Genomic DNA, 15882 nt, shown 5'->3' with positions numbered 1-15882 from the left:
CTCTTTGGCCCTTGAGTGTGGCTCTTCCACAAAATACCACGTGCGGGCGCGCACGTACAGTGCGATTGAAACTTCGTGGCCCATGCGCAGAAGTCGGTATTTTGTGGAAGAGCCACACTCAAGGGGCCAAAGAGCCGCATGTGGCTCGCGAGCCGCAGTTTGCCGACCACTGCTCTAGTAGACTTTTTACATACTTCTGTGTTTATTGCTTTTCAACATTTATCCTAATGACTTCTTGTTCCTTTCTAAATCCTAAAAGTACTATAAATTCAATAAATGGACATATAAAAAGAAAAAAATATCAGATTGCAAATATTATGTGCATTGGGACAGTTTTCATTATAGAATAGAAAATAAAAACTTAAATCAACTTTTATTATAAAACTAGAGACCAAGTGCACAGATTTGTTCACTGATGGGGTCCCTCAGCCTGGCCTGGGGGGATTGGGCCGAAACCAGCTCTCTGACATCCCCTGAGGGGTCCTAGATTGCAAGAGGGTGGTTCTCAGGTGATGCACCCGAAATCAGGCTCCTTCCTCTCTGGTTCTGGTGCGTCACCCGAAAACTGCAGCTGCCAGGTCATCTCAGCTTGGCAGCTCCTGTGTTGAGCATCTGCCTCCTGGTGGACAGTGCACATCATAGCTATCAGTTGGAGTGTCTGCCTCCTGGTGGTCATTGCATGTCATAGCTACTGGTCAGATGGTCAAACGGTCAGATGGTCAAATGGTCAGACTGTCGCTTAAGCTTTTATGTATATAGGTAAGCAAAACAGTCCAGCCAGAGTGGCTCAGTGTTTGATTGTCAACCTGTGGGGCAGGAGGTTGCAGTTTGATTCCCGGTCAGGGGTACATGCCTGGGTTGCGGGCTTGGTCCCCAGTGTGGGGCGTGTAGGAGGTGGCGGATCAATGATTCTCTCTCATCATTGATGTTTTTGTCCCTCTCTCCCTCTTCCTTTCTCTCTGAAATCAAATTTAAAAAATAAAAAAAAGATAAGCAAAAAAAGAATTGATAGATAACAGTAAAATCATGTTTGAAATACATCATTGAGGGACTTTAAATGTAAGGATCAATGGATTCTTATACATTTTGATTTTCATCTATACATTGCCTTTTCCCACATTATCAATTCCATCTTTAATGAAAACATTATTTTTTCTACATAAAAGCCTAATTGATTTTTTTTTATTTTAAGGTTATTACATACCCAGTATTTAATTTGAAGTTTTGCTAATATGCAGCAGACACCTTAGAAAAGCTCAGAATTTGATCACAACTCTAGAATTCTCTGAATTTCTAGAATCTTGTGGTAAATAAAGTAATAATAGGTATTGCAGATTTGCCAAAGTGCTGTGACCAGGGCACTGAACCGGTAAATTGGATTTGTGGGTACATAGAGATAGATGTGTGTGTGTGTGTGTGTGTGTGTGTGTGTGTGTGCGTGTTGGGGGGAGAGTGATGACTTGTATGACAAGCATGCCAAAATGAATACGTACATCTCACCACACACTGACTTGTCAGAGACTCTCTCACAATCTAGCTGCTTTTTTATAGACTTTGTCTTACATGCCAAGGTTATTGGGCCATTTCACAATGTGGTGTAGTGGGAGAATATGAAGGTTTTAAGGAACCATGCTATTGAGTGTTGTAGTTTTAGACAGTCAATGCATCTATTGTTTGTTTCATTTCTTAGTTCTAAGCCAATTGAAAGATTATAAACTGATGAACAAAAATAGATACAGAGACAGAGCAGCATCGAACAGACTGTCAGACTACAGCGGGAAGGCCGGGGAGGGTTGGGGGGCACGGGAGAGGGGGAGGTAAGAGATCAACCAAAGGACTTGTATGCATGCATATAAGCATAACCAATGGACACAAGACACTGGGGGGTAGAGGAGGCTGGAGGAATTTCAAGGGGGGGAAAAAGGAGACATATGTAATACTCTTTGTAATACTTTAAGCAATAAAACAAAATTTCAAAAAAAAAGAAAGATTATACACAAAGGTCAGGTAAATAAAATCAAAACAGAACCATTGTTTCTAGTGAAGCTTGGAGAATGTGTATTCAGGTGTTGTTGAGTCAGACTCATCTGTACTGGCTAGCTGCCTGGAGAAGCAGAGCGCAAGACTACAACGGGTTCTTGGAAGTATCATTGTGTGCAGACAACATATGACCAGAGAAAATTAGAATGGGCTGAGTCTAGTTTCAAATCCCCAAAGCACCAATGAGCCATGTAATTTGTTTACCCCTGAGGAGAGCAACTGAAGAAACACTCCTGTAGACTGTGTCATGCTGATTCAGGTCACTCTGCATTAAAAAAGTGGTAAGGAAAATGGTTCCTTGTAATACCCAAATCACATTTCTGTCCAAGTTCATAGCTATGATTTTCTGTTGTTTTTTTTTATTACAAGGAGAACTTTGACATTTATTTCTTCATTTCAGAGCAGACGGCTTTTGACTTCCTCAACAGATGGACTGCAAACAAACTTGATGCTGTTGTTGTAGGAGTGGAGTAAGAGAATAATTTTCTTTGGCTACTATGATTTTGGCTTTCACAGAATAGAGGTTTGATTTCCTAATCAAGTCAGCTATGCCTCAAAGATAATATTTAAGAATTTACATATTTTATTTGTCACCATTACAACATAGAGCAGTCTTCAAATATGCCCAGTATCTCATTATTCTTCTGTGATATTGGAATTTCTTTATATTTTTTAAAACATTATTGCTCTAGATTCTTAAACTCAGATTGTATAAGGCCCTACTTATGTCCCAAGAAACATGGCTAGAGAGAAAAAATAAACAATTACACATTGGGGATGTTAGGTTGTATCTGAGTTGATATGTTTCACTTCAGAACAAGTCTTTGAAGTATTATAGAAAGTAAAGGTTGAGATCAGCTGATAATTTTAAACCACTCCCCAGAAAAGTGATCTCTATAGTTCTCTCAGGATATTGTAACATAGTTTTTTTTGTTTGTTTGTTTGCTTGCTTGAAGCTATAGAAATTTAGAGGAAAAACTAAAGTAAAATTTCCTCAAACTAAAGTATGATTGCCATTATTATTGTTATGGTTACTTACAGTATCTAGAATAACTTCCTGTCTTCAGAATATTTATAATATGACATTCTCCTTCTTACCTCCATAACTTTCAATGTAATTAAATCTTATCATTTCAAATATGTTTTACTATAATGATATGTTTCTGGTTGGCATATCTATTCTATCAAATTCTTATGATATGTGTTGTACTTTGCCCTATAAAGTCTCAATCTACTGCACTTAAAATAGTAGGTACCAACATCTTTTGAGTACATACTTATGTTTAACTACACTTTACTTAGGATTTTCTAAATACAGTTTATAATAAATATTTAAGGATCATCTCAACAACATTTAATATTAAGTGCAAATATTTATAAGTTTTAACATTCTAAAAAAAGTAAAAGTTAGCTCTGAGAACAGGCTAATAGAAGTGTTCTCCTGTTTTTACTGGTACACATATATGGGGGAAAAAATCTATATCTATTCAAAGAATTATGTGATTGTGTGAATTTACCAGAAACTAACAAGATTTCTAGCATATTTAAATGTTATATATATTTCAAAATTTTTATCTAGAATCAACTCGTGGGCATTATCCATAATGAGGTATGTGCATTACCAGTGTGTAGAATTTTTATCTAAATGACCTTAAAAAAATAGGACATTTGCCTATATACTCTCAGATCTTCTGCCTTCAAACATCAATGGTACTTTTTCAATCATTTTTAAAAATGTTTTTGATCACCAGTTACACTGAGAATATAATGTAAGCTATAGAGCATCTTCAATCCAAAATGTACTTGAACTAAAAGTTATGGTCATAGTATCAGGGAGTTCATAACAATCCCCTTACTTCTCACATGCAATGCCATCCATGGACCTTAGATATGATGTGAAAAGCCTTATATCTATTTTTATTTTTCACATCATAATGAGTTAGCAGAAAACTCAGGTTTGATTTTTGGAAGATAAAACCTGTTTCATTACATCTATTTGATACTTGGAAGCTACATAGACAGATACAACCATAATGGTACTTATTAAAACTGTTTAAATACATTTTTCTTTTTCAAAGCTATAGACTAGCTCCCCAACACCGCTTTCCTGCTCAGTTTGAAGACGGCATCGCTGCAGTCAAGTTTTTTCTTCAGGATAAAATTCTTACGAAATATGGAGTGGATCCCACCCGAATCTGTATCTCAGGAGACAGTTCTGGGGGCCGGTTAGCAGCAGCAGTGACTCAACAGGTACATTATATTAGTCTTTATGCTGGGAAATAGAGGTCAAAGGTTATTTCCCCCCTCTTACAGATCGCTAGTTCTTCCAGAACCATTTCTTGAAAAGAGCATCCTTTCTCATTGGATTACAGTGATGCTTGCATTTAAAATCAATTGACCATAATAATATGACAATCTATTTCTGAATTCTCTCTTCTGTTCCACTGATCTATATGTCTATCCTTATGCCAATACTATGTTGACTTCAGCTTTGTGTTTTGTTTTTTTCTAAATTGTTTCTAATACTCCGTGTCTTTTCCCTCAAAATACTAGGATATCTTGTCAATTTCTAAAAAAAAAAAAGACTAATTGATTGGTACTGCATTGAATTTGTAGATTTGGAGAAGATTGACATCTTAATAATGACACTTCCAATTAATGCACATGGTATATCTCATATTTTATTTAGGTTCTTTTCAATTTCTTCAGCAATATAAAATATGAGATATACCATGTGCATTAATTGCAAATATTTTCCCATAGTTATTCCTGAGTTACTTTGGAAAGTTTCATTTAAAATAATATTTTCCAAATGTTTATTGACTGTACATAAAAATACATTTGATTTTTAAAGTAACCATACAATTATATTCTTGAAAATTTTACTTATAAATTCTAGTAGTTATTTTTTTACATCTCCTATGATTTTTTTAAACAATCATATCTTCTGCAACTAGAGAGAGTTTTAATTCTTCCTTTCCAATTTTATGCTTTTGTTTTATTTTCTTAATCAGTGCATTGGCTGGGACTTCCAGTACAATATTAATTTCCTACCTCTGAAATTTAGGAGGAAATCATGTAATATTTCACCTATAAATATGATGTTAACTGAAGGTTTTCCATACTTGGTTTTTGTCAGATTGAAGAATCCCTTCTATCCCTTTTTACTGATAGTTTTTTACATAAATGGATAGGGGATTTGCTGACTGCTTTTAATGCATCTATTTCAGATGACCATGTGATCCCTCACCTTTAATTTTTTTTAGTGTGGTAAGTTATGTCAATTGACTTTCAGACATTACATTATGCTTGCATTCAGGCATGTGCCTCATTTGGTCACGATGAATAAAAATTTTATATATGGCTAGTTTCCACTTGCTAAAATTAAAGATGCAGTGCTTTGGGAGGGATTGCTTTCTATTTTAAAAAATGTCTTTGTCAGATATTGACCTAAGGTTTATACTGGCCTCATTAAATCATTTGGGAAGCATTCTGATACCTTTTTCCTTAATTTCTTTTCTCTTAAATATTAAAATAAATGACTCATGCTTGGAGCACTTAGAAGAAGATTGCACATACAAACAGAGAGACATACACATTTATATTTTTATATATATACCATACACATGTGAATATATATACACACATATGCATATATACTTATACCTATACGTATGTACTGATCTGTAACACCACGTACCCATATAAAGCCCTGTTGTGGAGCTGTTACATCAGTGGTAGCAAAATTTCACCTTTGGCTCTGCACCCTGGGCCTCCCTTTAACCCAAGATGCTCCACTTCAATGCCCGTGGTGGTTAGAGTACTATATACATTTTCTTAGGGGAAAAAAGGAAGTTTGCAAACCATTAAACATGTTGATTCCTGAGGTCTCTTCCACCCTGAAATAACCTGATGTGTATTTGAAATAACACGTCACTTATTTGAAGGATCTTGCTGGCCTGCAGTGGGAAGTTACTTGGGGAAAGAAACTTGGAAACTGTGCTCACTTTCAGATTATTATACGAGCTTCCATGCCAAGTCATATAGCAATCTGATTTTGGTTCTTATCTAAAACTGGTTTTGTGGATGTAGAAATTCTGAAAACTGTCCAACAGTTACCCAACAATGATTGATCAAGCAACATCTTGCCACACCTATAATTTCTCCATATATAATGTAATGTTTGCTTGGCTTTGGGAGTAAAGAAAGCTTTTGAAATGATGAGTAGATGTAGCTAAAGATTTATGAAGAAATGAAGACCCACCGGGCAATCTTCAATATTAATATAGCCACCAAAAATAAATGCAATTCACAATAACATTGGTAGGGCAGTACAAATTGTTTTCTTAAAGTAAAATAAAATTTGATATTATTCTATTCTTTCCATTATACAAAAAAAGAGAGTATATATTTAAATTTTTGGTCTATCTGTTTGAAGAGATTGTTACAACTGAGAATGCTGCATTAAAAACTCAGTGTATTTTAAGAACATAAAAAAGTAATTTCCTTTACCCTTTCTGATACATTTTTATAATCATATTTGAAGTTACTTGTCTTCATGATCTGGTAAACTTTCTATATTTTATTTCTTTTTTTAAAATATATTTTTATTGATTTCAGAGAGGAAGGGGGAGGTAGAGAGAGATAGAAACATCAATGATGAGAGAGAATCATTGATTGGCTGCCTCCTGCATGCCCCCTACTGGGGATCAAGCCCACAACCCAAGCATGTGCCCTTGACCGGAATCAAACCCGGGACCCTTCAGTCCGCAGACTGACGCTCTATCCACTGAGCCAAACCAGCTAGGGCATCTATAGTTTATATTTTCATAAAAGTTTTATTTTCTGCACTAAGCTTATTCTTTTTTTTTTAATCCTCACACGAGGATATATTTCCATTGATTTTTAGAGAGAGTGGAAGGGAGAGGGAAAGACAGACAGAAACATCAATGTGAAAGAAACACCTAGATTGGTTGCCTCCTGCACATGCCCTGACAAGGACCAAGGCCAGGGAAGAGCTTGCAATTGAGGTATGTGCCCTTGACCGGAATTGAACCCGGGACCCGTAGGTCCCCAATGCTCTATTCACTGACCAAAACTGGCTGGAGCTGCACTAGGTTTATTCTTGATCTGGGTCAGCAAAATCAACTTTTGCTTTGTAATGATTAGAACTTTTTTCCAAAGTCTCATGACCCTGTGACTAATAGTATGTTATAGAATTACTAGAGGCCTGTTGCACGAAGAGATTCATGCAATGGGCCTTCCCTTCCCTTGGCTGCTGGCACCAGTTTGCCTCTGGCACCCGGGACCCAGGCCTTCGCTCTGGCCGGGCCCCAGCTGGAGCCGGCCCCGGAGCCATCAGGCTTTGCTCTGTCGGCTGCCAGCCCCAGGGCCATCAGGCTCCGCTGCTCCGGCCCTGAGGCTGTCAGGCTTTGCTCCACCACTTGGAGTCTATGTATGCAAATTAACCGCCATCTTTGTTGGGTTAAATTGCATACTCTCCTGTTGGCTGGTTAGCGTAGCGAAGGTACGGTCAATTTACATGTTTGTCTATTATTCGGTAAGATGGATTGAAAAACTCAGTTTCAATAAGAATGCAACTCAGAGAAATCAATATTGTTGTACACTCTGAGAAGACTACAAGAAAATATATTAGATTGATTTTTCCTATATGTTTACAAAAAATGACCCAACATTTCGTACAGAATTGACAATATAAAAAAAATGTTCTTATAGATTAGAAGTACAAATAGATTCTTCTGTAGTTTTCTTTTGTGGACTTTGTTCATTTTTAAAATAAATTACCATTATTGAAAGGAACCTTTTAGCTATAATTTTCTGATAATATCACATTCTGTACCCTAAATCATTAAGGTTACTTGCCAATCACAATGATCTGGATGGTCACTATAGTTAAGGAAATTTTCTGGACATGGTTTCTCTTTCTGAGAGTTCGTTACTAGTATACTAGAGGCCCAATGCACGAAATTCGTGCAAGGGCAGGCCTTTGCAGCTCCAGCTGCCTTGGCCCTCACAGCCCCGGCTTCATCCGGAAAATCATCTGGAAGAATGTCTGGACAGTCATTCTGCTGTTTGGCCATTTGGTTGATTTGCATATTATGCTTTTATTATTATAGATTAAAATGTCATTGATTTTTCACATTGGTGTTTCTCCCTTTCCCTTCCTCTCTCTCTCAAATCAACAAATACATATTTAAAAGGAAAGTAAAAAAATAAAAGGTTAGTAAGCCCCATTTTTAACCCTTCCAATCTCTGTCATATAATGTCTTTTCTGTACCCAGCTTCAAAAAAAATTTTACTTTCTTTTTCTACATAATTAGAATATACACTCCTCAGTTCATCACCTTGTGTTCTGCACCAGCCATTTATTTTAACTTTCTGTGGATAAGTTTTTCAATCATCCTTTATTTTTTCTAAATCTATACACATTTTTGTCATTCTTTTTTTTTCTTTCTTTCTTTATTAAGGAATTACATATGTGTCCTTATCCCCCTATTGTCCCCGAACCCAGCGCCCTGCTCATGCTCTCACCCCTCTGGTGTCTGTGTCCATTGGTTAGGCTTATATGCATGCATATAAGTCCTTTGGTTGATCTCTCCCCTTTACCCCCACCCTCCACTACCTTCCCTCTGAGGTTTGAGCATCTGATTGATGCTTCTCTGTCTCTGGATCTGTTTTTATTCATCAGTTTATGTTGTTCATTATATTCCATAAATGAGTGATATCATGTAATATTTATCTTTCTCTGATTGGCTTATTTTGCTTAGCATAATGCTCTCCAGAACCATCCATGCTGTTGCAAATGGTAGGAGTTCCTTCCTTTTTACAGCAGCATAGTATTCCATTGTGTTATGTGCCACAGCATTTTAATCCACTCATCTGCTGATGGGCACTTAGGCTGTTTTCAAATATTAGCTATTGAGAATTGTGCTGCTATGAACATAGGGATGCATATATCCTTTCTGATTGGTGTTTCTAATTTCTTAGGATATATTCCTAGATGTGAGATCACTGGGTCAAATGGGAGTTCCATTTTTAGTTTTTTGAGGAAACTCCATACTGTTCACAGTGGCTGCACCAGTCTGCATCCCCACCAGCAGTGCACGAGGGTTCCTTTATCTCCACATCCTCGCCAGCACTTGTCATTTGTTGATTTGTTGATGATAGCCATTCTGACAGGTGTGAGATGGTACCTCATTGCCATTTTTATTTGCATCTCTTGGATGATTAGTGACTTCGAGCATGTTTTCATATGTATCTTGGCCTTCTTTATGTCCTCTTTTGAAAAGTATCTATTCATGTCCATTGCCCATTTTTTGATTGGGTTGTTTATCTTCCTTTTGTTCTTTTTATATAACTTATTTTTATTATTTAAAACTCTTGCCAACTTTTGCCTTAGAAAACTTTTCCTTCCATGATATCAATAATGACACTCTTTGTTCTTTTCTAAGTTCTCTTCCATTCAGTTTTTTTAAAAAATAATTTATTGATTTTAGAATGAGAGAAAGGAAGAAGAGAGAAACATCTGTGTGAGAGCATAACATTGATTGGCTGCCTCCTGCATGCTCCCCACCAGAAATTAAGCCCACAACCCAGGCATGTTCCTTGACCAGGAATCAAAACAGCACCCCTTCAGTGCATGGGACGATGTACAACCAACTGAGCCACACTGGCCAGGGCCCTTCCATTTAGTTTTATATGAGACAAAACTTCCTTTTACACTCCCTGGTATTTCCCAGGGCTCAACTCTTTGGTCATTCTGTCTCTTCTCCCACTCTCTCCATGCTCTCATGGCTCAGCTCTGATTTATCTGCTGAAGGCTCTCTAATCCACATCTTCCACTGTTACTACTGTCCTGAGCTCAAAACCCATATACCCGAGTAGATGTTTGCACCTGGTTATTTCATAAGCTCCAGCGACTCCTCCAGGCAAAGCTCTTCTATGTAACCTCTATAGTACTTGTAGCAGTTTATACACAGAATATATTACTTATCCTTTTATTTGTTGCATGTGAAATTCTCCAACTAGAGTCTTAAGTGTTTGGAAATCTAGGAGATTATATATATATATATATCTTTCTATTTCCAAACCCTGACATCATATCTGTATACCTCCTATCTGTTTTCTTCACCTCTCAGGATTGCTGGGGTTTGATTTCCACCTCCCTTCAACTTGTTTTACCTGATTAGCTATTTTCTTTAACCTGCCCCATTTCCAGCATAGCATGATTTCACAACTTACCTTCAATGTATTTTTGTGGGGAAAAAAGATGTACACCATTGGAAAGAGCAACTGATTGCTCATCTTTGGAATTAGGTTGGTTTGGCTATTTGCCTGAGAAGAGTGTGGGTGGATTCATTTTGTCTCCTCTCTGTGTATGAAGTCACTGTTTCTTTCTTTGGTTCTTGGTGGGGAAAACAAAGAAGTCCATAATTGTTGCATCAGAGTAAAGTTTAGTAAATGATGAATTTAGAGAATTTAGCAAGGTCAGATCATTAAAGGGCTTTGTGATTTATTATTATTATTTTTTTATTTTTTTACTTAACTCATACCATTGTGATTGAAGAAGATGTGTGATATGATTTTTAGTCTTCTTAAATTTATTGAGACTTATCATGTGGCTTGACATATGCCCTATCCTGGAAAACATTCCATATGCACTTGAAAAGAATGTGTATTCCTCTGCTTTGAGGTAAAATGTTCTAAAAATATGTATTAAGTTCATCTGCTCTAATATGTTGTTTAAGGACATGGTTTGCTTGTTGATTTTGTGTCTAAATTATCTATTCATTGATCTCAATGAGGTATTTAAGGCCCTATTATTACTATGTTACTCTGTATCTCTTGCTTTGTGTCCATCTATATTTGCTTTGTATATTTAATTTTTATACTAGCTTTATAATTTGTTGATTCACTGTTTTTGCAAAGTGTTTGCCTTTGTCAGTCGAATTTTTTTCTTTTCTATATTTTTGTATTTATATCTTTGATCTTTTCTTTTCCACTTAAATAAGTTCCTTTATCATTTCTTATAATTCTGAGTTAGTGGTGATGAACTTCTTTAGCTTTCCTTTGTCTGGAAAACTCCTTATCTCTCCTTCAGTTCTAAATGATAGCCTTGCTGGGAAGACTAATCTTGATTGTAAGTCTTTGCTCTTCCAATTTTTAGCATATGTGCTGCCAAAGTAAACACTATGTCTTTGCTTTTCATCACTTTCAATATTTCATGCTAATCTTTTCTGTTCTACAACGTTTCTGTGGAGAAATCAGCTGACAGGCTGTGGGAACTCCATCTTACAGAACCAATGTCCTCTTGCTGCATTTAAAATTCTCGTTTATATTTAACCTTTGATATTTTAATTATAATATGTCTTGCTGTGGACTTCTTTGTGTTCATCTTGTCTGGGAATCTCTGCACTTCTTGGACTTGTATGTCTATTTCCTTTGCCAGGTTAGGGAAGTTTTCAGTCATTTCTTCAAGTAGTTGTTGTTTTTTTTATCCCTTGTTCTCTCTTCTCCTCCTGGGACCTTTTTGATGCAATTATTGGTATACTTGATATTGTCCCAGTGGTCCCTTAAACTATCCTCCTTTTTTTTTCTTTGGTGTTGTTCCATTGGGAGTTTTTCACTGCCTGTCTCCTAGATTAATGATTCAATTTTCCATTTCATCTAATTGCTGTTGATTCCCTCTGATGTTTTATTGATTTCTGTTATTTTATAATTCAGCTCTGAATGGTTGTTTTTGTTGTCTATTTGTGTGTGTGTGTGTGTGTGTGTGTGTGTGTGTGTGTGTGAGTGTGTGGGTTTTCACTTTGTGGAAGCTCTCACTGAGTTCATGCATTCTTTTCCCAATTTCATTGAACATCCTTGTGTTTTAAACTCTGTATCTAATAGATTGCTTGCATTTTGTTTAGTTCTTTTTCTAAAGTTTTGTCCTATTCTTTCATTTAGGGCCTGTTTCTTTGTCTCCTCAGTTTGGTTGACTCCCTGTCTTTATTTCTATGTATTAGGTGGATCTATTACATGTTCCAGTATTGGCAAAGTGTTCTTATGTAGAAGGTGTCCTATGGAGTGCAGTGGCACATCTCCCTGGTCACCTGAGCTAGGTTCCAGAGGCATCACCTGTGTGAATTGTGTGGGCCCTCCTATTGTACTTGGACCTCCATTGCTGTTGGCACATCAGTGGACTGACTGGGTGAGAGGACTGGCCATAACGACAGTAGATGAGTTGTTCTGCAGGGGCTGACCCCAGGGAGTGAGAATCACTTTAGCAGAGGCTCTGGGGCCAGTTGGATCTGCCCTTTTCTTGTGTCAATTGTGAAGTTCATTGGGTGAAACCCCAGTGCAGCCTGAAGCCTGCCCCTGGGTTTGTTAGGTCTGGAACCTCTTGGGAGGAGCTCTGGTGTAGGCCAAGGCCAGCCACTGCTTATTAAAGGTTTGGGGCTGCTTGGTAGGAGCCACATAGTGATTGGTTAGTTGCCACTTGTGCTGGACTTGGATGTGCTTGGGAGAGGCTATGCTGCCAACTGAGACCAGCTGCCACTTGTTCTGGCTTTGAGACCCTTTGGTGGGTGCAATGATGCAAACTGAGGGTAGTCATCATTTGTGCTGGGTCTGTGGCTGCTTAGTTGGAACTATGCTGAAGGCTAAGACTGGCTGCCCCTTATGTCCAGTTTGGGGCCACCTGATGGCAGCGACAGTGCAAATTGAGACTGGTTATCACCTATGTTCACGTTGTGGCCACTTGGCAGGAGCTACAATTTAAGCCAAGGCCTGTTGCTGCTTGTGTGGGGGTTTTCGACCTTTGAGAGAGTCTGTATCATGAGCCAAGAGCAACCACTTGCATGGAATTTGTGGCCTTTTGAAAAAGTCTGCAGCATAAGCCTAGGGGTTCTATGACTCATGTGGTGTTTGTCGTCCTTTGAGTGTGTCTGCAGCATGAGCCAAGGCAGGCCACTCCTATGGAGGAACTTCTGGAAGAGGCTCAGACCAGTCAAGGGAATTGAGTTGGTGGGGTCTTAGGGAGTCACCAGGGTGGGGTGAACTATGCTTCCCAAGTTAATGGAGAGCATGAGTTTGGCACCTTCCTGCCCTGGGCCAGCTTCTGGGAGGAGAGCTCAGCAAAGGAACAATGGTCCAGCCAGTGATTCTGTCCCTGGAGAGAGTGCCAGCCCTCATCCAGAAGTTAGTCAACTTAGTTATTCCCCAGATGTTCCTGTCACTTTTTGAGCTGCAGCCTCTGTGCTGGAGTTTAGATCGAATGAGGTTTTGTACTGCCCCTTTAAGAGCAGCATGTCCTGGTCTCCCACAGACATTTATTTGTCTGTCTGGGATGCAATCGCCACTGGTTTTCACAGATAGATGTCATGGGGACTCCTCTTCCCAGCACTGAACTTAGGAGCCCAGAGTGGGGTTGGACCTGATATATCCCTCCTGTTTCTTACTCATTATACTCAGGTATGGAACCTGCCCTGTCTGCATCTCCACCCCGCCTACCTGTCTCAGTTATGACTTTTTCTTCTGTATCATTAGTTATAGGAATCCTGTTCAGCTAGTCTTCAGGTGGTTCTCAGTGATGGTTGTTCCATAGTGTAGCTGTAATCTTGATGTGAACTTGGGAGGAGGCAATCTCAGAGCTTACCTACTCTGTCATCTTGAATGAAGTTTTTTTTTTCTTTAGTCAATAATTTTTACAAAGCTATATATGCCTTCATTTTCCTCAGGAATATAGTATTTAGTTTTTTCCCATTGGTGGGTTTTGACAAAAACATTCTCTCTTTCTCTCTTCTCTTTCCCCCATTGCCTACTCTATAGGACTCATTTTGTGCACTAACTCAATTGATGATAAGGCACCCAATTTGCTAGAGCAAATATAGCTCTAGATTGTGCTATTATTATGGTCATGAAACCAGGTTGCTGCTATTTCTGTCATTACCTCAGATTGAGGAGATCACTGTGGTTGCTGCTCTCAGTCTTTTAAATTACTCTTTGATATAGCTCATTAGGGCCAAAATTTTTCTATATGTCATACTTTTTTTAAATTGAGGCATAATTGACATATAACATAATATAATGTTTCAGGTATAAAACATAATGATTCCATGTATGTATATATTGTAGAATGATCACCACAATAAGTCTATCACCTCATGTAGTTACATAATTTTTCATGTGATGAGAACTTCTAAGATCTACTATCTTAGCAACTTCAAATATACAATATAGCATTATTAACTACTAGAGGCCTGATGCATGAAATTCCTGCAAGAGTAGGCCCCCCTTCCCTGCCAGCACCGGCTTCCCTCTGGCACCCGAGACCCGGGTTTCCCTCCAGCCACCAGCAGGCACCCGGGACCTGGGCTTCCCTCGCAGCCCCAGCTTGGTCCAGAAGGTTGTCCGGAAGGATGTCCAGTCTAATTAGCATATTATGCTTTTATTATTATAGATAGTCCCCATATTGTATATTATATCCCTAGAACTTACGTAATTTATAACTGGTAGTTTGTATCTCTCTCTTTTTCTCACACACAAAAAACAAAGTGTTAAAAACTTTACTGTTAAAATGAGCTTGACATTTTTTCATGTCACTGACATTATAAATATTGTGAAAATAATTATAACATCACATCAATTTATGTAGATTTGTTTATAGCTCAAGATTGCTTAAACCAATAACATTAAATTTCCTCTTCCTGGTGTTTTGGAAGTCTTTGCCTTACAAGGTATTATCATATTTTTTTCAGGTGCAGAATGATCTTGAAATAAAACATAAAATCAAGGTACAAGCTTTACTTTACCCTCACTTACAGGTAATTGATTCGTATTTGCCATCTCACAGAGAAAATGAGAATGGTGTGGTTCTGACCAGGGACATAGCCATAAAACTCGTGAGCTTATATATCACCGAGGATAAAACCTTTCCCCAGGCACTGAAAAGAAACCAACATATGCCGCTGGAATCAAGACCTTTGTTCAAGTTTGTTAACTGGAGTACTCTCTTACCCAAGAAGTATAGAAAGGACTATGTTTATACTGAACCAATTCTTGGAAGAACTAGTTATTCATTGCCAGCTCTTATGGACATCAGAATGTCACCCTTGTTGGCCAATGATTCCCAGTTACAGAATTTGCCATCAACCTTTATTCTTACCTGTCAACATGATATCCTGAGAGATGATGGACTTATGTATGTTTCAAGACTTCAAAATGCTGGAGTTCAAGTAACTCATGAACATATTGAGGATGGATTCCATGGAGCTCTATCATTTATGGCATCACCCCTGTACTTACATCTAGGTCTCAGAATAAGAGACATGTATATTAGTTGGCTGGATAAAAATTTATAAATCCATCACTTGCTTGATTGTATTTTGTGATATTTTGTAGTTGTAGTACAAAGAACAATGCCATTTGTATTGTCTAAATCTAGGCTTGAATCAGTTATAATGATTACTGCATATCCTCGAACTAGTAATATTTTTGACTCACAAAACCTGCATGTGGTCCTTTTTTCTCATTACTTATGGTTATTAGAATTATGTTGGTCCTGATAGAGACCAGTGCTTATTAAAGTTTAGAAATAAGAATAATACTGGCAAGTAAGAGAAGACAACATTCAGACAGGTACAAAAACTGTATAATAAGTGGGAAGAGAAAAAACATACGGAAAACATCGTAAGGAAATTGTATTCGTTTCATGTGGCTGTTATAACAAATTACTACAAATTGTGTGGCTTAAAACAACAGAAATTTATTCTCTAGAGTTCCTGTGCCTGAAGTCCAATACTAGTATCCTTGGGCCAAAATTAAGGTACTGGTGAGAGA

General features: G+C 37.8%; 1 protein-coding gene across 1 annotated transcript in view; it reads left to right on the top strand.

The window, feature by feature from the left end:
* AADACL2 (arylacetamide deacetylase like 2) overlaps positions 1-15421 on the top strand; it is a 20854-nt gene extending 5433 nt beyond the window's left edge. The window contains exons 3-5 of the mRNA XM_006099259.3: positions 2441-2510; positions 4119-4290; positions 14802-15421. Coding sequence (XP_006099321.3) covers positions 2441-2510; positions 4119-4290; positions 14802-15404 — 845 coding nt within the window. The 3' untranslated portion in view covers positions 15405-15421. The remainder of the gene's footprint in view (positions 1-2440; positions 2511-4118; positions 4291-14801) is intronic.
* Positions 15422-15882: the final 461 nt, after the last annotated feature.

Source organism: Myotis lucifugus, unplaced genomic scaffold, assembly GCF_000147115.1.
Source record: "Myotis lucifugus unplaced genomic scaffold, Myoluc2.0 scaffold_266, whole genome shotgun sequence".
In the NCBI taxonomy this organism is placed as follows: Eukaryota; Metazoa; Chordata; class Mammalia; order Chiroptera; family Vespertilionidae; genus Myotis; species Myotis lucifugus.
This window is presented reverse-complemented; position numbering and strand designations above follow the sequence as displayed.